At 40.5% G+C, this 22,320-nt stretch overlaps 1 protein-coding gene and 1 long non-coding RNA gene across 3 annotated transcripts in view; one reads left to right on the top strand and one right to left on the bottom strand.

The window, feature by feature from the left end:
- Positions 1-789: 789 nt before the first annotated feature.
- LOC123457666 lies at positions 790-2,998 on the bottom strand. The gene is made up of 3 exons (XR_006635106.1): positions 2,795-2,998; positions 2,441-2,497; positions 790-1,743 (listed from the first exon to the last, which is right to left on the bottom strand). It is a non-coding gene; the product is annotated as an uncharacterized LOC123457666 (long non-coding RNA).
- A 320-nt stretch (positions 2,999-3,318) lies between these two features.
- Positions 3,319-22,320, top strand: part of Mllt3 (MLLT3 super elongation complex subunit) — a 296,116-nt gene continuing 277,114 nt past the window's right edge. Inside the window, exons 1-2 of one of the 2 annotated variants that reach the window (XM_004658414.3) lie at positions 3,319-3,472; positions 5,060-5,240. In XM_004658414.3, coding sequence (XP_004658471.1) covers positions 3,461-3,472; positions 5,060-5,240 — 193 coding nt within the window. In that variant the 5' untranslated portion in view covers positions 3,319-3,460. Of the gene's footprint in view, positions 3,473-3,797; positions 4,030-5,059; positions 5,241-22,320 lie in introns of those variants that run through there. The other variant, XM_004658415.2, reaches the window with a different exon arrangement.

Below are 22,320 nucleotides of genomic sequence, written 5' to 3'. Positions count from 1 at the left end.
TTTCTGTTTCCACCACAATTTTTAAAAGATGCTTTTTATACTTATTTACCTGGGAGAGAGAGAGCAAGAGGGACAGATATAAAATGGGTACACCAGGGCCTCTAGCCACTGCAAATGAACTCCAGACGTATGTGCCACCATGTGCATTTAGCTGATGTGTGTTCTGGGGCATTGAACCTGGGCTCTTAGGCTTCCAAGGGAAGCACCTTAACTGCTAAGCTGCCTCTCCAGCCCTCACCACAATTTTTATTACATATAATGTCAGTCACTTTTCTACTCGTTAAACTAGCCCCATGATGTTTCTCAGTGTCCAGCACACTGAGGTATGAATTTTGGTTAGGAGAATTACTATTTGGATAAGTAGCTGCTTTTATTACTCATCACCTTCATTTTAGTTATTGCTATTATTTTGTATTTACCACTAAAGTTTATCTTAAAATCTATCTCTAGTCCTCCCCACCCAGCTCTTCTCTCTGAAGTGCAGGTTTGCTTCCAACTCATTATGTAGCTGAAACTAGCTAGAAACTTTTGATCCTCCTGCCTCAGCCTCCCAAGTGCTGGGATGACAGGCATGAGACACCACTCTTGGCTGCTGTCAGTGCGTTTTCCATGCTTACATTGTCAAGTACTGAAAAGGTGGCTTTCCAAGGTTACAGCTCAAATTGTAGATCCTCAGGACAACTGGATAGGAAGTTCATTTGTTATTCTTGCTTTGATTGCTTTTAACAGCCAACTGATGAAACTAAAGACAAATAATAAATTGCAAGATGCATAAATTCCTCTGTTCAAAGTTGAACCCAGAGCACTGGAGTTGTGTTTTCTTTCTTTTCTCTTGGTCTTTTTGTTGTAAAGGGGTCACGTAAGGACGTCCGTGGAAGGGATCTTTGCGCCATCTACTGGCAGAATTTTAATTTCCAGTGTCTGCAGATTGGGATTTACCTGCCGTACTTTCGGATTTAAAAGCATTTTTTTGTGTGTGAAAGGAGAAGTATTGGGAAAAGACCCTCTCAGAGTCTCTGATTTATTTGTGAATTCTGGAATAAATATGATTTCATCAAATGTGGAATTAAAAAAAAATAACATTAGTACCTCTTGCAGAGGACAAGTTGTGGGGAGAATCCCAAGAGAGCCAAGGAGGCACAGAAAGAAGTTAGCTAAACGCTGAAGGCAAGCGGGATTGCTGCCATTGAAGGTGTTCTAAGCCACACTCAACTGGTAGTGGTTACTGCGTAGGAAAATGATTACTAATGATACACCCAGATGATCTTCACTTTCTACTTCTCTGCAGCTTCATCATTTAATTACAAGGTTTTTCATGCACAGCTCCTTTATGTGTATGTAAACTAAACGATTATACATACAGTGACACATGTACTATAAGATGGCATGCACTTACACCCATATACAAGGTAATAAACAGTTACTTGGTTGAGAAATCTAAGTCTTTAGACTTGGATTAAAATGTTTTTCTCCACTTTATGCACAATCCTGTGGAAGGATGGGAAGGATCATGGTCCTCAATTGAAAAAGTTTTAGGGGAATCACACTACTTGACTTGGAAGCCTGCTGGCTCAGAGATTAAAGCTGGCTCGAAGTTGTCCTTTCTGATTCCATCATCTGGTTGTGAGCAGCGGGGAGAACTTGACATGAACTATGAGGACTCCGGATGCCCCAGGAAACCTTCCTGCCGTTCTGCTGTCTTCAGTCCAAGGGCCAAGACTATACTTGCTTTCGTCCTTGTTCCTGTAAGGCGAGGAAAGCAAGAAAGTTGAGTCAGAAAGAGGAAGGGAAAGAGGGCTTGGGAGAAGAAAAAGAAAGAAGTTGGGAATCAAAGCAAAAAAGATAATGAATAACAGATTAAGACCAGAATGAAAGAAAGGAAGAGAGAAAGAAAAGACCAAACCAAGACAAGAAAGGTATGAGCCAGGAAGAGGAAAGGAACTCTAATTAACGAAACAAAGTCACACTCAACTTTCATTTTCATATCAATAGTCTAGATTTTACCTGTTTCCTTTTTAAGGTTGTCTGAGTTTCTACAGAAAGGTAGTCACTACTGTTTCTTGCGCCCCACGCGTGACCCGCTATTCTATCCATGGCCAGACACAAAATGCAAACGGAGTTGGAACATTTCTAGGACAGCAAGTCTGGGAACCTCCTGCGACTGGTTGTCACCCAGGAGCCCAAATGGATTAATAACCAAGATGGATTACGTTGGCTGTCATCAATATGCCTAAAGATTATAATCCAATTTCTGCACATTACAGTTAGTATTAACTTTATCTGCTATTTTAAGGCAACCAGTCGCAGGTTCTCGGAGGACAGTCCTCAGGCTCTGACGCAACCTAACAGGCTGCCAGCTGGGCAAGCCTCGCGAAGAAAACAACTGGGAGCCCGGTTCCCAAGGGTTTGCACCCGGCACTGCCAGGTGTCTCGCCCTCACCTGGGCACCGCTGTGTGAAGCTTCGCGGCCCCAGATCACCAACGAGGGAGGCGTTCCCTAGGAAAGAAAGAACATCCTAATTTCTTGTTCATTTCATTTTAAAAATTTTCGGGGCGGTGGTGGGCGGGTATTTATGAGTAGACGGAGAAAGGGCTAGGGGCTTGATGTAGGCTCTTCACGCTCAGCGATTGTTACTTTGATGCTTGACTTTTTCTTTTTCCTGGCGGGTGAATTTCTCTGACTCTGTTTCAGTAAGTTTGTTTGGGTGTGTGTTCTCGCCGTTTCAGCACAAAACCACAGCACTACGTGGAAAGTAAAAAGAAAGCCCACTCCCGCTTCCCGAACAGTGCTCACCCACACCGAAGACTCGCTCTAACACCCCTTCGCGGGCTGCTGGGTGCTCCTGGGCAGTGGCTACATTCCAGCACTTTTAATCCGTTTTTTATTGTCAGGCGAACGGAGTTTATCCAGGGGCTGGGAGGACTCCACGGCTGGCCTCCCTCCTGAGTCCAAGGCTGCACCCCCCCTTTGCATTTCCTCCCCACCCCCCAGCAGGAACCTGTTACTTTAAGCTAGGCGTTCCAGTGTGGCGCAGCGGGCCGCCGGGGTTCGCGGAGGTGGCCGGCGATTGGCTCTTTCGAGCTCCCCCTGGCTGGGTCTCTCGGCCTCCCCGCGCGCTCCGCCCCGCCCGCGCGCCCTCCCTCCGCCCCGCCAGGCTCCCAGCCCGGTGTCAGGCGCCACGGCGCATGCTCCGGAATCATCCTCTGGCCCTGGAGCTGCTGCTGCTGCTGCTGCTGCTGCTTTTGCTTTTTGGGGGCTGAGTTTAATAAGCGAGGGAGCGAGCGAGCGACCGAGGGAGCGAGCGCGGGGTGGGGGGAGAAAAAGGCAGAGAATGTCCGCCATCTACCCTCCGCTCCCGGGCGCGCTCTCATTCATAGCAGCGTCTTTATGAATTACAGCTGAAGGGGGGCGGGGAGGGGGTACCACACAACACCCCGGCAAACCTCCGGGCTCCCAGGCATGGCTAGCTCGGTAAGTACATGCAAAATAATAATAATAATAATTAATAATAATAAAGACCCCCCTGTCCTCCCTCCTTCCTTCCCTCCCTTTCCTTCGTCGGCCCGCAGCCCAGACCGAGCGCCGGCGCTCGGCGGTTGCAGTGGGAGCAAGGTCGGTTCTGCTCGGCTCGCAGGGAGCTTGCTTGCCGTGCCGCCTCGCCTCGCCTCGCCTCGCCTCGCCTCTCTCTCCCGGAGCCTCCGCGCCCTGCTCCCCGCCCCCGCGGCGCGCGCGCACACACTCACACACGCCCGCCGCCCCCCGCGCCTCCCTCCCGCCTCGCCTCTTTGCAATCACCAGAAGCGCACTCACACACTCCCTCTCGCTCACACGCGCGCACTCTCGCTCTCTCTCTCTCTCTCACACACACACTCACACGGTGGAAGGAGGCGAATAATAACTCAGCCATATTCCAGCCGCCGCCGCCGGGAGCTGCGGACACACACACGCACACACACTCGCCCAGTCCGGGGACGCGGCGAGCAGCCTCGGCGGCCGCACCTCCGCCAAGCGCCGCGGCCGCGACCATGGTGCGTTGTGTGTTCTCCGCGGCGCGCCCGCGTGGGTGAGCCCGAGTGTGCGGGCTGACAGCCGCGGGGCCGCTTGCAACTTTGCCCCTGCGTCCGGTGTGCGCGAGCCGAGGCTCCGACGCGGTCCGCCCGCCGCCCTGCCTGGCTCAGTTTCATGGGTGGTGGGGGTTATTTATTATTTATCTATTATTTATTTAGGGGGAGGTGGGAGGGACTTTGGGACCACTTTGGCTCTTGAAAGTGTGCGGCGGTGGGGTGGTTGGTGGTGCCTGTGGCGGGCTGTGTTGGGGTGGCCTCGCCGATCGCGTAGGGGCTTTTCGCTGGCGTGTAGGGGTGCGGGGTGCTTTAAGTTATGGATGCTTCGGCGTGTTTTCCTGCGGGCGTGTGTGTGCGCGCGTGTCGGCGTCTCATTCTTGTGCTGTGCGAACCCCGCGGTAAGAAAGAGCACGGGGAGTTTGTGTCCATCAGCAGAGGCTGCCTGTAGTTTCCATTCCGCCTGGCACAGCGCTGCACACGCACGCACACACACACGTACACAAAGACTTCCTCGGCGTGTGCCTGTCGTCGCTCTACTTTCGGGGAGGGGGCTCGCCAGAACCCCACATGCCGGTGCCCCTCATCGCCCCACGGTCCCAGCCACCTTTCCTCCCACGCCCGCAAACCGCCCCGGCATCCCTTCCTGATTGTCTTCTAGTTTGTTTCGGGTGCATTTATTGTCGTGGTGGCCGTGTTCTCGCCCCCCCCCCCACCCCGTTCCCGACCGGGGGGTAACATTCCGTTACAATCCCGGCCGCCGGGAAGCGGGGCCTCGCGGCGCCTGGGTCCCCGCCGGGTGCAGCCGGCTGGATCTCGGGGGTGGGGTGTGGGGATGTGCGCACCCACGCGCGAGAAATGTGGATGCAGAGGGCACGACTGCCGTTTCCTTTCATGTGCGTTTCAAGGAGGAAAACAAAAATGTCAGGCGCAACGTTCCGTCAGCGAGCCGGCACCTTCCTGTTGTTCACGGCTTCTCTCCTCCCCCTGTCCGCAGTGTGCCGTGCAGGTGAAGCTGGAGCTGGGGCACCGCGCCCAGGTGAGGAAAAAACCCACCGTGGAGGGCTTCACCCACGACTGGATGGTGTTCGTGCGCGGCCCGGAGCACAGTAACATACAGCACTTTGTGGAGAAAGTCGTCTTCCACTTGCACGAAAGCTTTCCTAGGCCAAAAAGAGGTAGGGCTCGAATACAAAAGAGACTTGATAAAAAATGTCTTTGCTCGGCAAGGAAACAATCGCTTGGCCCCTGCGGTCCTCCTGCCCTGCTCCCCGCCCCCCGCGCCGGCTCGCTCCGCTCACTCGCTCCTCCGTGAAGCCTCAGGACCCGGGGGCGCGGTGCGCCAGCGGGCCAGGTCCGGGCTCCCGCCTGCTCGCGCCCCCTCCCCGGCCCCCAGCCCCCAGCCCCCGGTCCCCAGCCCCCGGCCCCTGGCTGGGGGAAAGTCTCTGCGGAGAAAGGACCGTCAGGTGTCCTGTGTATTCATCCCAAGCCAGCCCTCACCGGTCCTCTGGTCCTCTGGGGTTGCCGCGGGTCCTGTGGGGAACGTGCAATTAGCTGTTGGGTTTGGAGGTTTTGAGAGTGGGGCTGGAGGGAATAAACAGTTTGCGCCTTTTTTTCCCTGCTAGTGAAATTGAGATTTACCTGTTTTATTAGCAACGGATGTATTGGATGAAATTATTGTTCCATCTTGAGAAGTTGATTTCTTAGGGTCATCTGTGTGATGGACTGGATGCCAGACTTTTCTTTTGAGAGGTAGCTATAGCCACACCCTCCTTCAGTCTGGATTTTAGTTTAGAGACGCCCCCTCCCCCATGACACTTGGCTACTCCTTCGATTTTGATCCACGTTCTTGCGTGGGGATCCACAGAGGGAAGAAGGGGTTCCTTCCAAGGTCTGAAGCTAAGGTTCACAGAAGTGGTTGCTGAGTTGTCCATTTTCAGTCCTCTTCCACCTTGACTCTTAAGTATCAGTCTGCCTTGCATAACTTGCTCCGTGGTCCCAAACATTATCCACCAAGAGTAGGACAGTTCTGTAAAAAAGGAAAGAAAGAAAGAAAAGGGGGTGTCATGTTAAAAGATAATCGAAATGAGTTTGAAAAATCCTGGTTTGTATTCCCTTCAGCCTCTGGAAAGCTTCTGTCTGGTTGTTTTAGTTGGATTAGTGGAGGTAACAGTACAAATACAATAAAGTGCTTTGTTTGTGAGCAGGTTTATTTATCTAAGGCGACACAATGGTTAGTAGTTATCTTCCATTTGATCCGTAATCTTTATTGGCATCTAGAACTCCTGCAGTTTCTTAGAGTAACATCATAATAAATCCATTCTGCTTGCAGCTATGTGGAAATTATTGAACATCTAGGGATTGAATAAAGAAAAAAGGATGTGTGCCTTTGAGGTGGCAGAGTTTGTGTTTGTGCTTATTTCCGTTTCCAGTGCTTGCAAGATGAGAAAAAGGATTGCATTTTTGTGCCTTTCATGGTTTGGTTTATAACTGCTTTTGAAAACTTAAGCGGTTGGAAATTTGATGGGCTTTGTTGGGTGGTTAATAAATGCATCTAGCTATGAATTGAGGGTAGGAGTAGGTAGACGTGGCCCACAGGAAGTAACAGTACTTCTTAGCTTTTATGTCAAGATATAGAGGGGTATTTCATGTTTTTTTTTCAAAGCCATGATAAGGAGCATGTAAAAGTCTGTCACCACAGAGTCAGATGTGAGCCTTCTTCCCATGTGTCTTAGAGCCATTGCAGAGGAACTTAAACAAAAGAAGCCACCTTCTAAGAGCGCTGGTGCACAGTGGCTGCTGTTCACTTCAGGTGAAATATGTTTAATCAAAAACCAATATTTATTGTATTATGAAAATTGACTTGTTTGGTAGAAGATGTAGCTCTGAAGGTAACTTTGTTTAAGCACCTTGAAAAATCAATAAACTGGCATTATAAAATTAAAAGTGATCACCCTCTTCCACACTTAGCACTGCTTCAGTGGCTGTATGTGGTGATATTCCCCTTTCTTTTCTATACTTAATAGCTCTGTCCAGCCTGAGGGAAGATTGGTGAGCTGCCCACAGAGCCCACACCTGGGAGTTGGTAGGTGTGGTGAGCCCTGTGATAACGCTGATGTCTTCTTTGGCCTGTCTGATGAGGGATGTCTGTTGGTTGGACTTTACAATTTTTATTCTTAAGTGTGGAGTTTCTTTATGTAAGTCTGTAGGCCATTGCTTTAATATGTTTATTTTTGGATTTTTATTGGTGTGTATGGTTCCCATGATGTGACAAATCCTGGGAAAAATGCCAGCTTCTATAGCCCAGGAGAGACCTTGCCATACTGTAATTACACATGATTCAGATTGCATGAGAAGGTTCTCTGTTCATTGGGAATAGTCAGTTACAAGTTCAAGAAACACCAAACATGTCACTTAATTCTGGGTCTTACATTTTTGACTTATTAAATCATTCAGAATGATAAGAATAAATGATAAATAAAGTTACCAGGTATTTCTAAGGCTTTGTCTAGTATCTGTTAAGATGCTGTGTTTTATCGTAGGTGGATTTAAGGAATAGGGTAAAGGATAAGGTAAGGGATAAGGGCATTGGTAATGTATAGTATCTGCAAAACAAATGAGAAAGATCAGAGTGTAACATGTTTAAAAGAAATACTCAATTGGAAAGAAGGGGTTTAGTGGGAAGGGGAGAGGAATAAGAGAAGGCAATGGGAGTAGATATGATCAAAATACATTATATACTTATATTAAATTATCAGAAATGACAAATAAAATGACAGAAATATGTAGAAATATACTCCAAATTAAACTTATTAATAGTGACAGGTTAAATAACTTTCCCTATATATAGTAGCTGATGAGCAAAGATGAACCCTAGAATTAAGTGTGAACTGATCAGCTGCAAGGATGGATGGATGAATCCTTAACTTTGTAAATCCTTAGTGTGGAAAATTGAATTGCCTTTCAGGTTGATTTCCTTTACTTCACAATAATATTATGGAAGGAATTACAGTATTTTCAACTTGTTACCAAATGAGAATGATATATACTATTTTAGAAGTGAGCCAATTGGATTTGAATTATGAGGTTTTACTTTGTCACAAAGACGTGTGGGAGGCCTTCAGTTTAAAACTACTAGCACAAAGTCAAGAAAGAGATTTTAATGAAAAAGCGAATCCTGGAACATCCATTCGCTAACATAGAACAGGCAGGTTAGAGTGTGATGAATTTTCAAACTATATGCAAGAAAATACTATTCTACTTATTATTATAAAAATTTATGCTAGTCTTATATGACTGAAATGAATAGTCATGTTCAAAACATTTCATTTAAAATATTAATGTTTTCATTTTCAGTAAGATCTGTGAATTTCATTGAACTTTCCAGTTATAGCCACCCCATACCGTTGTAATCTGTTTCATTGACATTTATGATATGAAATCCGTTGCTTGTTATTTTATAAAAGCTAATTTGGCCACTGGTATGATTTGATAGCTTTTCATTTTGTAGCCTTTATTATTGGTGTGGGTAGATCATCGTCCACCCTCACAGCTCTACTTCCAGTTTAGTGTTTGAGACTAACTTTGCTGTATAGCTTAGATTTGTATCTTCTGAAATAATTTGGATAACTGTTTTTTTTAATCAAGGTCCCTAATATTTGAGGGTTTACTAGTTGAGGATTTTGTGTGTATCTTGTGTATTTTGTCCTCTGAGGCATTTAAAATGCATTTTATAAAGTATGGATGAATCTGATTTGTATATGATTCTCATTGGTATTATGATAACCATTGAGAATAGCATTACTAATTTTATTTTGAAGCAACAAAAATATCAACTTCCAAGGCATTTACCAGCTGAATTGATGGAGGAAATTTCATGTTGTTGGTGAAAGTATGAATTTGGCAGGAAATTATTGAGGGCATTTGGCAAAAAATTGATTAAGATTTTGAATGTTTGCACCCTTTAACCTAGAAAATTTACTTCTAGGATTTTTCAGCAGCTATGACTTCACAAGTACACAAACATATCAAATACTTCTTGTAATTATTCTTGTAATAGCAAGAATTTGAAAGTAAGCCATGTAGAGGACTTAAAGTGGGTGAACTAAGGTGAGGGTATCTGTAAAAAGTAGCACATATGTATGTTGATGTAGGCAAATCTTAAAGAGGTTTTAAGTGAGGTAAGACAAGCTGCTAAGGCCATTTGATTGATCACATTTAAGAATTGTACCCATTCATGTTACGTGTGCATATGTGTGTGTAAGTAAATGCTGGATGGCTGCGTACCAACTTACCAGTAGTTTTCTTTATTGAGTGCTGCTTGTGTTAATGGTGATGAGATTTTATTTTTGTAGTATACTACTTCTCTGTAAGACAGAAATAGAATAATATCCCATCTTGGTTTACAGAGATTAGCATCTAATCATTAATCATATAAGAGTGATCTTTAATCACCTGGGGAAGGTATTAGTTGATTCATGGCAAAGAGGAATAGGGGCAAGAATTACAGATGTATTCAAAGACTGGTTTAAGAGATTACTTGGGTTACTTGTTTGTTTTCTTGTTTGTGTTGTGGAAATAATGGTAGGACTATGACTTCTTAAATTGAAGATTAAATATGCCATTACTCTGAAACTCATTGAACTTAAGATATATACTTACAAATCAAGGATTCTAAACAGCTTTTCTATGTAAGATCCATATATTAGCTATATGGTACTAAAAATTTAATTTGTGACATTTTAAACAAAATTTGTTTAAAGAAAAAAGTAACCAACCTACTGTCTATTAAGATACATTGTTTTAATGAAAAATAAACATTTTTAAAACAAAAGATAGTGAGAGGAATAACATTGTTTATTTTTGCAAAGCTCTTTGATGTCTGGTTTCATAGGAGACAAGTAGATCCTCATATCTGCTGCTGTATTCAGTATGCTGTGCTGTCATATGTCCAACAGCCTCTGGAAACTCCTGTAACTGCCCAGAGAATGAGAAGGAAAGGCACATCTTAGAGTTACTATATAATCGTTTTAACTTCACCATCATATAGATAGGTCTCAGGGACAATGAAGTCTCCAAATGATACCCTGAGAACTGCTGACAGAAATCAGTATTTGAAATATAATCTGATATGGATGTATTGCCCACTATGTCCATGCAAGTGAATTCTTTTTTTTTTTTTTTTTTTTTTTTTTGAGGTATGGCCTTACTCTAGCCCTCAGGCTGACCTGGAATTCACTATGTAGTCTCAGGGTAGCTTCGAGCTCACAGCAACCCTCTTACCTCTGCCTCCTGAGTGCTGGGATTAAAGGTGTGTACCACCATGCCTGGCTTGAATTCTTTTTAACCATCATTATTGTTGCTAATAAAAATGCTCATGTAACAAAAAAGAAAAGGTGGATATTCTATATTATTTGCCTTCTTATATTCTAGGGTAATAATTATCTGATTTTTTTTCCCAGAAAGAATAATCTAAGTGTGAGTTTGACTGGATGTATTTTATAGTTTATGTCACTGCCTACTGTATGATATATTTTTTGATATTATTCAGGGACATTTTACATCTATTTAGGTGGTCCCCTTTAGAACTACTTCTGTGAACTAGGGAGGGCGAGGGCATTATTGGATAATTGTTCTTTAAGGATTTGTCCTTCGTGGGTCTTCTGTAGCCAACTTTGGCTGGACTCTTTTCTCTTTTGCTGGTTGTTACAGATCTTCACCCCTTTACAACTCTAAGGGGTAGGACATTCCTCTTTCCCTTTGGGTTTGTTTCCTCAAAAGAGGAGTCTTAAAACTTTTGAAATTACATGGTACAATAATACCATGTAGCCTTTATGAAGAGCTCTTACATTCACTTTTATAAGCAAATGAAAACCATGTTTATCTTAATTTTTAGATACATGTACATTTATAGAAAAATCAAACTATTAATACAGAGAAAGAAGTGTCCTGTGGTTTTTACAGTCAGATAATATTGTGGTATACATCTATCTATTTAATCATCCTTGCATACATATAAATATTAGTGATAAATTAACATTAATCCTACCCTGTGAATAAAGCATAGATGAATGTTCATGCCCTCTGGGAATACCATGTTTATACTTTCCTGAATTTCATAGTATTGTATTGAATATAGATTTATTATGTTTAACTTGGACCTTTAGCTTATTCCCAGTTTTAATTTGTAATGAGTAATGTACATCCTTGACATTCATGTTTATGGTTTGTCTTTCGGTTTTCCTCATGTTAACTTTCCACAATGGAGGTAGTTGAGTTAAAAGGAATACAGATTATTTTTGTTTGTCTTGACAGAGTAGAAGATGGCTTATTTCTCCATGTTTGCCAATACTTGAGTTAACAGCTTAATTTTTTTGTCATTTTAATTTGTATTTATTTACTCACTATGCCATGTTTCTTTTTATACACATATATTTATTTGCTGTTGATCTTTTGTATGTACCTGTTTTGTGCCCTTTGTAGTTCATGGCTACTTTATTTCTCAAAAAAGGTAAAAATACAAAGAATCATGTAACAAACATTCAAGTCCCTAATGCTAAAGGAGAACAAATATTTATATTTTATCATATTCAAGTTCCTTATTTGGGTTTTAAAGAGTTGCATGTCAGAATATAGCTGACAATTTTTAAATGTTTTTTACCTTTTCCCCAACTCCTTAGTCTTTTTGTTTCTGTTCTGTTCATCTACATTTATGTAATCATATGACTTCAAAGTAATAATATAAAATCAAAATGAAGGTTACTATACTAACAGAACTTTTTTTTTTCAATTGAAATATCATTCATGTACTATAAAAATCACCTTTTTTTTTGTTTGTTTTTTTGAGGTGGGTCTCACTCTGGCCCAGGCTGACCTGGAATTCACTATGTAGTCTCATGGCCATCCTCTTACCTCTGCCTGCTGAGTGCTGGGATTAAGCCATTTGCCACCACACCTGGCCTAAAAATCACCTCTTTAAATAATGCAATTTAGTGATTTACAGTATATTCCTCAGGTCATGCAGTCATTGTTACTATAGACCAGAGCATTTTCATGAATGAAATACTCCCATACTTAGGATGCATTTGAATCTAGCCACAGTTAATCAGATTTCATCATAGGAATGTATTCTGTACTTTGCTTTTCTGCTATTAAGAAATAAAGAGGTGGGCTGGAGAGATGGTTTAGTAGTTAAGGTGCTTGCCAGCAAAGCCAAAGGACCCAGGTTCAATTCCCCAGTACCTACAAAAAGCCATATGCACAAGGTGGCATATATATCTGGAGTTCATTTTCGGTGGCTAGAGGCCCTATGGTGTGCCCATTCTCTCTCTCTCTCTCTCTCTCTCTCTCAAATAAGTGAAATATAACATTTTTTTTTAAGAAAAAGAAATGTGGAAGTCTGTTTCTGTCCTGGGCAGTGAACATCTATGCACATGTTGCCTTGTGCACATGAACAAAAGTTTGGAGATAGGCCTAGAACGTGAGTCATCAGATTGTAAGCATGTGCATTTTCATTTGTCCTAGATGGTGTCAGATTGTTTTCCAGAGTAACAATGGCGGCTCATATTGTGTGTGATAGAGTATCATTTTTCTGTATACTTTTGGCAACATTGCCTGTTTTAATATTTGATCTTTGATATTTAATTGAAATATGGAATCTTTGTTTTCATTTGCATTTCTTTATCTTAGTGGAAAGCATTTATACATACTGTTTATTGATCATTCAGGCTCCTTCCTTTCTTTTCTTTCTCTCTCTTCTCTGCCTTCCCTTTCCTCTCCCTTCTCCTCCTCTTTCCTTTTCCACTCCTCCTTTCTGTCCTTTACCCTTCATTTGTCTTTTTTGCCACTGCAAAGGAACTCTAGATACATGTACCACCTTATGCATCTGGCTTTATGTGTATACTGAGGAATTGAACCAGGGCCTGTAGGATTTGCAAACAAGTGCCTTTAGTTGCTGATCTGTTCCCCAGCACCTATTAGTTTCTTTTTATATCTTAAAAAAAATTGGATGTTTGTTGTTTTTTTACTTGTAGCATGTTAATTCTTTCCTATTTGTGTTGAAAATATTCCTTTTTTTTCTTATAGTTTAGTTTTGGTAACATTTGCCTTATGAAAGTTATTAATTTTGTCAAACCATATGTCTTAATTTTGTTTCTGTCCTTGGTTTCAGGATCTTGTTTAATAATATCCTTCATAGGAATGGTTAATGAAAGGGCTTTATATTTGCAGGATACAGTGAAGAACTTGGGTGTTGTAAGGAATAGAAAGAGGTGCTTTCAGGGAGTTCATAGCTCTTAGAGGTGAAAAGGACAGGAGAATTTTCATCTTTGTTTACATCCTTGTTTTACGGGTAGGATCCCATTTAGCTTAGGCTTATCTCAAACATACTGTGTATTTAAGGATGATCTTGAACTTCTGATCCTTGTGCCTCTGCCACCAGAGTGCCAGGGTTATAGGTTGTATGCTGCCACTGCTGATTTATGCAGCACTGGGCATTGAACCCAGAGAGCCTCATGCTAGGCAAGCACTCTACCAATTGTGCTATAGTCTAGCCCCTCATTTTACTTTTAATCACAAGCCTGGAAATGTAGAGTGATCTTGTATGTAGACACAATGAGTCACAAGTGTTCCTGTGCAAAGAGAACTAGTAATAAATGGTGGCCAATATTTACTTTCAAAATGCTGAGTAATTATTCACTTACATAGGCAGACAAATGTTGAGCCTTAACTAGCAGTAACTGTTCTTATTGACATGATCTAGGATTTAATCAAGTGGTAGGAGCTAAGGTAGTTGCTCTTTAGAGGACCAAGTTCTATTGATACTTCCAGGCACAATCAAGCTCATTTTCTTCCTCTGTGAATAAGTCATAAGAAAAGTTGGTGCTGTCTTCTGATGCTCTGCTCCCAGTGTGTCCTGTGGCAGTATGGCAGTTACATGAAGACTGAGAGCCTGGCTTTAGGAAATAAGGTTGTGTTACTTCATCCTTTTAATTTCAGTGATAGGTTTGTGATAGTTGAGGCCTGAAGAGGGAGGGCTATTATCACTGAAATTTTAAAGGCTAGCATTTGGGTGTGACTTAGTTGCATATAATGATTAACAATTAACCCTGAACAAAATCAATGCACCATTGTCTTTTCTTAACTAGAGAAAATGCTGGCTTTTACTTCTGGTTTTGAGGTCAGTTTATTTAAAACAGTATTCATGAATGATTATAAAGATGATTAATTGAACTTAGTTATTGCTCTCATTTGAAGATTGATATTCTGAGCTAAGCATTCCTATTTTAAAATATTTAATTTTGTAAAAGCTAGTTTTTAAAATTTTGTTTCTCTTTAGTAAACTATATCAATTACTTTTCATTTATACCAAGCCAAATGTTTTGTACATATGTGTTAATTTGACAAAGCAGTAAAAATATATCCATCCATCCCACCAATCTCTTTTATCTATAATATATTGTCAACTTTATAAAAGGTTAATAATAACAGTAATAATTTAGAGAATAGGATGATTATGTCTCTTCATGCTTCTGGATATAAATTCAGTTTGCATGATGTCTTTTAGTTTCTGCAGATAAAGTTTCGCATTGCAGTTTCCTCTCCTTGTATGTGTACTGGTAGAAGACTACTGTCTGGTTATTACAGGTATCTGTTCATTTTAATGTACACATCAGATACTTTGAATATTAAAAAGCAAGGTACAGTGTGAACCCCCCTCATTGTACATACCTTGTACTCCACATACTTCATTAGTGTCAAAGAAGCATTCAGCTATACAGAAATTTCCCCCTGATTTCTTTCCTTATCTCTGTACTTTAAACAGCTGTTAGTGACTGAGAAATGGAGCTGCTGGGATTTGATTGCTTTTTGAGGATAGGTTAATAAATGTGGATGTAGCTTCAGGTTGTCATATCATGCTTTCTGTGCAATGCACAGGCATAGTAACTTGCCACAGGAAGCTGCTCTCCTGGCATGAAGCATGGAGTAGCAGGTGTCACTTGCTACTTGCCTTGATCAGTAGGCACTTCCTTTTCCTTGTTGGTGTACCTTTGTTTCCCCTGGATTGTGTGAGAGTTAGATATGGGGTGAGATGGAGCCTCTGTCACTAGATCCTGCTGATACCTCCATCAGCTCAGTACAGTCAACACTGGAAGGTTTGGGCAACATAATGACAAAGGCAGGCGATACAAGTCAGGAAAAAGGGTCTCTGAGCTTAGCTTCCACCCATAAATTATAAATTGCTTCTCATTTGTAGAATGCATTTCTTCCTTACCTCTAAGAATTGACTATGTGAAGAGAGCACCAATTTAACAGGAGTTTGTGTTGAGAGTCCCTACATCCAGAGTTGGTTTTAGAAGCTTTATTTAATAGGCAAAAAATAAATGTATCCTCCTCCCTAATTTATTAACCCTTATTTTTTTTCTTTATTTACATTCAATATGTTTTAAAAGTTAGACACACATTTGAAGAATTTGGTCATCTACCTTGTTTAGAGCTGCTGAATTCATGAAACCCAATTAGGCAGTTGTATTTGGGTAACTGGTGGAAGAAGCAGTAGTCACCTGCTGGCAGGCCCCTCCTTGCCTGGCTTTGGAGCTAGAAAGAGTGTGTTTTTTAAAAAACTTTTTTTGCTTATTTATTTGAGAGTGACAGACAGAGAGTAAAAGGCAGATATATATAGAGAGATAGAGGTATATAGAGAGAATGGGTGCACCAGGGCCTCCAGGCGCTGCAAACGAACTCCACCTGTGTGCGCCTCCTTGTGCATCTGGCTAACACGGGTGGTGGGGAATGGAGCCTCAAACCAGGGTTCTTAGGCTTCACAGGTAAGCACTTAACCGCTAAGCCATCTTTCCAGCCCACGAAAGAGTATGTTTTGCCTAAATAAGCTGGTAGGTTTTGCCAACTATGAGACAGATTTTTATATTTGAAAAAGAATAAATCCTACATTTGTGAATGATCTAGTGCTTTCCTAACAAGATAATAAAATGTCATGCCAGGTAATACACATATGATATTATATTTTAATAATTAAGGTCTTGCTTTTCCTAAGTAAAATAGTTTGGAAAATGGATTTTTCCCCCTTTGCATTACTGGGGATCAGGTGTGCTACACCTGTACGTGTTCCACTTCTAAGCTACATCCCCAAGAGAGAGTGATGCCTTTAAAATTGCTATTTGAACTCAGTATTTTAGAATCTTATGATGAGTGGACAGTGAAATGAGATGAGTAATTTACCAATTAATTAAGTTTTAGATGTAAAAAGTTAATTTTATCACATTGATGCCATTTACATAACTACTTATAGATTCCATCATGCCAAGGACTAAAGAGACCCCATATTTATTTGAAACTTCTTCCCAAAGCTTGAATTTTGACTGTATCCTTAGGTCATTGAATTTTTCATGGTGACTAACTTTAAGTCACTCCCTCCCTCCTCTCTTTTCTCTCTGCCTTCCCTTTTCTCTTATTTTTACTTACTGTAGGGTAGACCTTGAAATTTTGTCATTTAGTTTGCTTTTCTGAAGTATCATCACATAACTCCCTGTGTTTCCATCACAAAAATAATAGTTGAAGACTTGAGTCTATATCGTCATGTCAGCAGAGTGGAAGAAAGTACATTAAATATTTGGTCATTTGGCATATGAGTAGGGTTTTCTGTGTAATAAATTGAGTAGAATTATGTTTGTATTAATTTAGTTGGTCATTTGAAATTTCTTTGAAAAGCAAGAACTCTTAGTTGCAACATACAATGTAACTTTTAGGTTAAAAAATAATAATGCTAGCTACCATTCCAACTTGCTAAAAGGCATTATCAATGCCTGACTAGAACCAAGCATTTAATATCTGCAAAGATATACAAATAAAGACATTTTAAATAGAGTAGCACATAATTGAGGATTTTCTTACATCGCAAAGGCTGCACAAAAGTAGCTCATAGTTAATGCTTCTTGACATTTTATCTTTCTGTGGAGGCTCCTTTGTGTTTTTTATTATTATCGTTGATTTTAGTACTTGATTTAGCTTATTTTCCTTATATTAGAATAGCCAGAATTGTTCATTTCTTACACACATTTTGAGGGCCTTGTGACAGAACTTGTTATATCATTGATGAAAGTAAAAAAAAAATGCTATTGCAAAATTGTGTATGTGTGTGTGTGTGCACATGTATGTGTGCTTGTATTGATTACAGATCTAGGTATGGAACCTAGGACCTCATGTATGTTATGGAAACACTTTACCACTGAGGCTAAACCCATAGTCCAGCAGACTAAAAATGGGAGTTATCTATGGGAAGCTGGAGATCAGGAACTTCTTTCTATTGCCCATAAACTTTTAACAATTTTACATCTTTCCATCTTTTTACATTTACATTTACATTCTTTCTATCTTTTGTGTTTGTGTGTGGGGGTTCTCTCTATATTCCTGTGGCTGGTCTGGAACTTGCTATGCTGCCTAGGTTGGTCTCAAACTTGTAACAGTCGTCCTTTCTTTGCTTTCCACATGTGGCATGTGCCACCACATCTGCTTTAAGCTTTCCTTATTATACACATTACCTATGTTAAAGTAAACTGTTCTTAAATGTATGCATTTACAGTGAGCTTTCATTTCTCTAAAAGGAATATCATTTGAAACATGAATGGGACTGTCCCAGGAACATTTCCCTATTTTCTAACTTAAGAATTTTTTGCCACCTTGTCACCTTCAATACTGTTCTTTACAATTCCAGTAGATAAGTGTATGGATGTTTTTTAATTGTAAGCTTTAAAGAGATACATGTACAGCCATTTTTTTCTAACTTTTCTGAATTCACATTGTATTGAACTTATAAAAATAATGAGATTACCTTGAGTCATATTATTTACATAAAGTATTCCTTGTAACTGATATAGTCATGTTTAAATATCAGCATAGTACAGTTGACCCTTGGTATCTGTGGGGGGAAGGATAGGTTTTAGGTTCTCCTCAGATATCAGAATGTATGGATGGTCATGTCCCTTATATGAACTGGCTTAATTATTTGTCTGTAATCTAAATATTTCCTTCCATATATTTTATTTTACATTTATTTAGTTTTGACAATTGTAAGCATGTATATAAGGCATTTTGATCCCTTGCCTCACTCCTTTCTCCACACAGTAAAAGCCATCTTACAGTACTTCCATGCCTTTTTTGGGGGGAGACCCACTGATTTAAATGAGGATCATCTACATAATCATGGGTTAGAGGTTATTTACTGGATATTGGGCATCATACAATGATTACCCCCTCCCCCCCTCACAAGGACATGACTTCCCCTCTCCCAGCAATCATCAATTTCCACTATTTCCTCTGGGAAGAGTGGGGTTTCATGGACCTCTGCCTCACCTATGATGAGATACTGACAGACTCAACTGTGTACAGTAAACCACATCTACGTTGAGCCTGTGAGTGTAGCCAACTTGTCCTATTCAGTAGACAGTATTCTACAGCCTACTTCTTATCCTCCTGCAGGTAAAATAAAGGTGCTTGCTTGCCAAGTCTGCTGGTCCAGGTTCAGTTGCCCAGTACTCATGTAAAGCCAGATGCACAAAGTAATGCATACATCTCGAGTTTGTTTTCAGTGGCAAGAGGCCCTGGTGCTTCCATTCTTTTTCTCTCTCTCTGTCTTGCAAACAAACTTAAAAAATACATATTTAAAATGACTTGGCTATGAAGGAGCAGAAGCTTTGGAATAAGATTCAAAATAAGAATCTGTGAGTGTAGCAGATGTGTTTTGTCCAGAAGACAGCATTCCACAGCCCCACTTCACATCCTCCTGCTCTTACATTCTTTCTGTCCCCTTCCATGAGCTTGTCTGAACCTTGGAGGGTGGAGTTTAGATCTCATGTTTAGTTTCTCTAATAACTTTGTCATCTGCATCTATAGTCACCTCGGTGCTTTGCATGTAGAAACTTTTGTGCTCAAGGTTGTGAGTTGTATCTATGGGAAAATATTTACTTATTTATTGAGGCAGAGTCTCAATAAATAGCTGTAGGCCAGGCTGGCTCTGAACTTATTGAGAGCCATCAACCTTCAGCCTCCAGAGTATGTGAGTGACCATAGAATACCTAAAATACCTTATAAAATATAAATGCTATGCAATTAGTTGTTTATGCTGTATTATTTAGGGAGTAATTACAAGTTTGGTCATTTTAGTTATAGAGTTTTTATTTTCCATCCATGATTGGTCAGATCTGTAGATCCAAAGGGTTGGCTCTATACATTTTTGGAGTTGGTAGAAATGTTTTGAAATGTTTTAGCCAGTTTTTTGTCCCATAAAATTTGGTAGTTTTGTTAAATAATGTGTTTATCTTGATGTATGTATTATAAAAAATTTCAAAATCCAGTAACTGACTTTAGTAATTAGACTACAAATGACAGGACTCTCAAAATGTTGTTTAAGTTTATAGTGGTAGCATTAAATAATGAATAAAAGCACCACACAAGGACAAAAAAGGTAAGGCAGAAGCAATGCAGTAAGGAGAGGGAAAGTTATTTTTAGGCAGAGAATTGATGGATAATTGCATAAGAACATACTCTTTTATGCTAATATGACTTTAATTGGATCTCATATATAAGCTATAAAAATTACAATTAAAAAGAATAAAAGTTCAAACTTCATGTTTTATTTATGATGCATATATAAAAGCTGAGTAGTTTTAAAAATAACCAAAAGAAAGGATTTCTCCCAAATGAGAGGGTTAATTTCAGTCATCTTTAAAGATCTTCCTGCAATGTAGAGTTACATCCATAATATTAGGGTCTATTAGAAAACAGCTCCCCCCCTTTTTTTTGAGGCAAGCCCAATCGACTGACTTTTTTTTTTTTATGAGAAAGAGAATGTGTGTGAGAGAATTGGTGTGCAAGGTCCTCCAGCCACTGTAATTGGACTCCAGACACATGTGCCACCTTGTGTGCATGTGGCCTTGCATATACATCACTTTGTGTATCTGGCTTGCATGGAATCTGGGGAGTTGAACATGGGTCCTTAGGCTTTGCAGGCAAGCAACTTAACCACTAAACCATCTCTCCAGCCCCATTGTCCCTTTTTTTATTATTATTATCAGGTACTGTGCACTGACGTGATGCATAGCATAGCTGTAGGTCAAGTAAAATAAGTTTTCCTTTTAGTACTAGGCACACTTACAGAATTTACAAATCATCCTTAGATTACCTCCACCTGAGAATGCTTGCCACATCCAATAGTAGATGTTTGAGATCTGTGTACTTTTTTTCTAAGCTATTTGAGTCACGTAACCTCTTCGAGTTCTCTAGGCTAGCATTTGGTGTGATATTGTTTTTCCTGGACTTAGTTTAGTTCTGGTGATAAAATTTTCAACTTAGTCATTTCATTCCTTCTGTGTGAATGCTAAATGGGATTCATAGTGGTCTGGGTTTCTTTCTTTAGGATTAAGGTATGTATAAGAAAGAGAAAAACAACAATGGTCTGTTACTATAGCCTGTAATCTTTAAGTGGTGTTTCACATCTTTATTTATTTACTGGAGAAGTAGAAATCATTGTATTAAATCATTGTTTTACAATTTATTCTATCATATGGCCTAGGGACCAAGTTGAGGACTTGGGAGTGTGAACTGTTGGAGACCTGGCACATATAGTGCTAATTGCTGGAAAGTCCAAATTTGGCGCTAAAGAAGTATACTTGTATGTTTTGTTATTGGATGGGGAGGGCCGCAGTTGTTCTGGATAATGGATAATAACCTTTATTTTCAGCTTAGGCAGCAGGAGCATATTTCACAGTAAAAGGGAACCCGAAGGACAAGGTGTTCCCTACTTGTGGGCTTGTAAAGACCTCAGTTTTCTTTATGTTATTGTAGAAAGACATTATTTTTGCTTTAGCATGCTTAAAACTAAAGGGCAAATGATCCAAAAGAATAATCTTGAAATTCAATAGCAAGAAAACTACTTGACATTGTGGGCTGGAGGCCAGCAAATGTGGGGCTTTCATTGAATGCGTGGGAAATGGGGCAGGCCTGGAATTTAAAGAGACAGGGTGCAGTACCCTAGAAAAGAAAAGCCCTCCTGTATGATTTGCTTACTTGAAGAAAAAAATAGACCTAAAGTTTTCTCTAAAGAATCTTTATTGGATCAACTATTTAAGGCATTGAAAGACACAGAGTGAATTTTTCCTAACTGCACCTCCCACACTCTCTAACATCTTCTCTTGCCTGAAATTGGTGTGGAGTAAAATTGTTTATAACAGAAGAGAAGCAGCTTTTCAAATAAAAGTAGTTTGTAGCCTGCTCAAATGGAGTATAATGTAATTCTCTCTGAAATTGAGCACTCATTACTTTGTTTATGGAGCCATTTAAAAGGTGTGTGTGGTGGGGTGATGAGGAGGGAGTTACTAGAGGAACCCCTGCTTTAGAAATTTCTGATTTTTTTTTCTGTGTCTGAGATTTCCTCCCCCATCCACTCATGAATTCCCCTCTCCCCCTTCCTCCAGCTCCCACAATCCCTCAATAAAATAGTATTTAAAAGACTTGAATAACCAGTCCTATGTACCAGCTTCTTGCTTGGGGCCATAATGTTGTGCTATTTTCAATGGGTGGTCTTGAATCTCCATGGGAGATTTTATAGGCAGTGGACTTCAAGATCCACTACCTATCATATTTAACATAGCCAGTTAAATTCTCAAGCCACAGAGCACATACAGAGATAGCTTTACATCACTGAATTCCCATCATTAATTAGAAAACCAACTTATTTAACTATGCTTGAAAATTTATGTTTAAGTTCATGAAAATGATTAGCCTAATTAACTTAATATCTGGGATCTTCTTTTTAAAACAAGCCATTCATACACACACAAACACACACACACATATGTACACACACACACACACACACATATACATATATATAATATATATTTTGTTTTATGTTTATTAATTTGAAAGTGACAGACAGAGAAAGTGACAGAGAGTGAGAGAGAATGGGTATGCCAGGGCCTCTAGCCATTGCAAACGAACTCCAGATGTAGGTGCCCCCTTGTGCATCTGGCTAACATGGGTCCTGGGGAATCGAGCCTCGAACCAGGGTCCTTAGGCTTCACAGGCAAGCGCTTAACCGCTAAGCCATCTCTCCAGCCCTCATAAATATATTATTGCAGGAATGTTTATGTGTGTGTGTGTGTGTGTGTGTATGTGTGTGTATACATAATATATATAAGTTCATAACTTTTAACCAGTTCTTACTCTTTTTTAGAAAGTTAATGG

The sequence above is a fragment of the Jaculus jaculus genome, chromosome 1 (assembly GCF_020740685.1).
Source record: "Jaculus jaculus isolate mJacJac1 chromosome 1, mJacJac1.mat.Y.cur, whole genome shotgun sequence".
Classification (NCBI taxonomy): Eukaryota; Metazoa; Chordata; class Mammalia; order Rodentia; family Dipodidae; genus Jaculus; species Jaculus jaculus.
The sequence above is the reverse complement of the archived record's forward strand: the minus strand, read 5'-3'. Positions and strand labels throughout refer to the sequence as shown.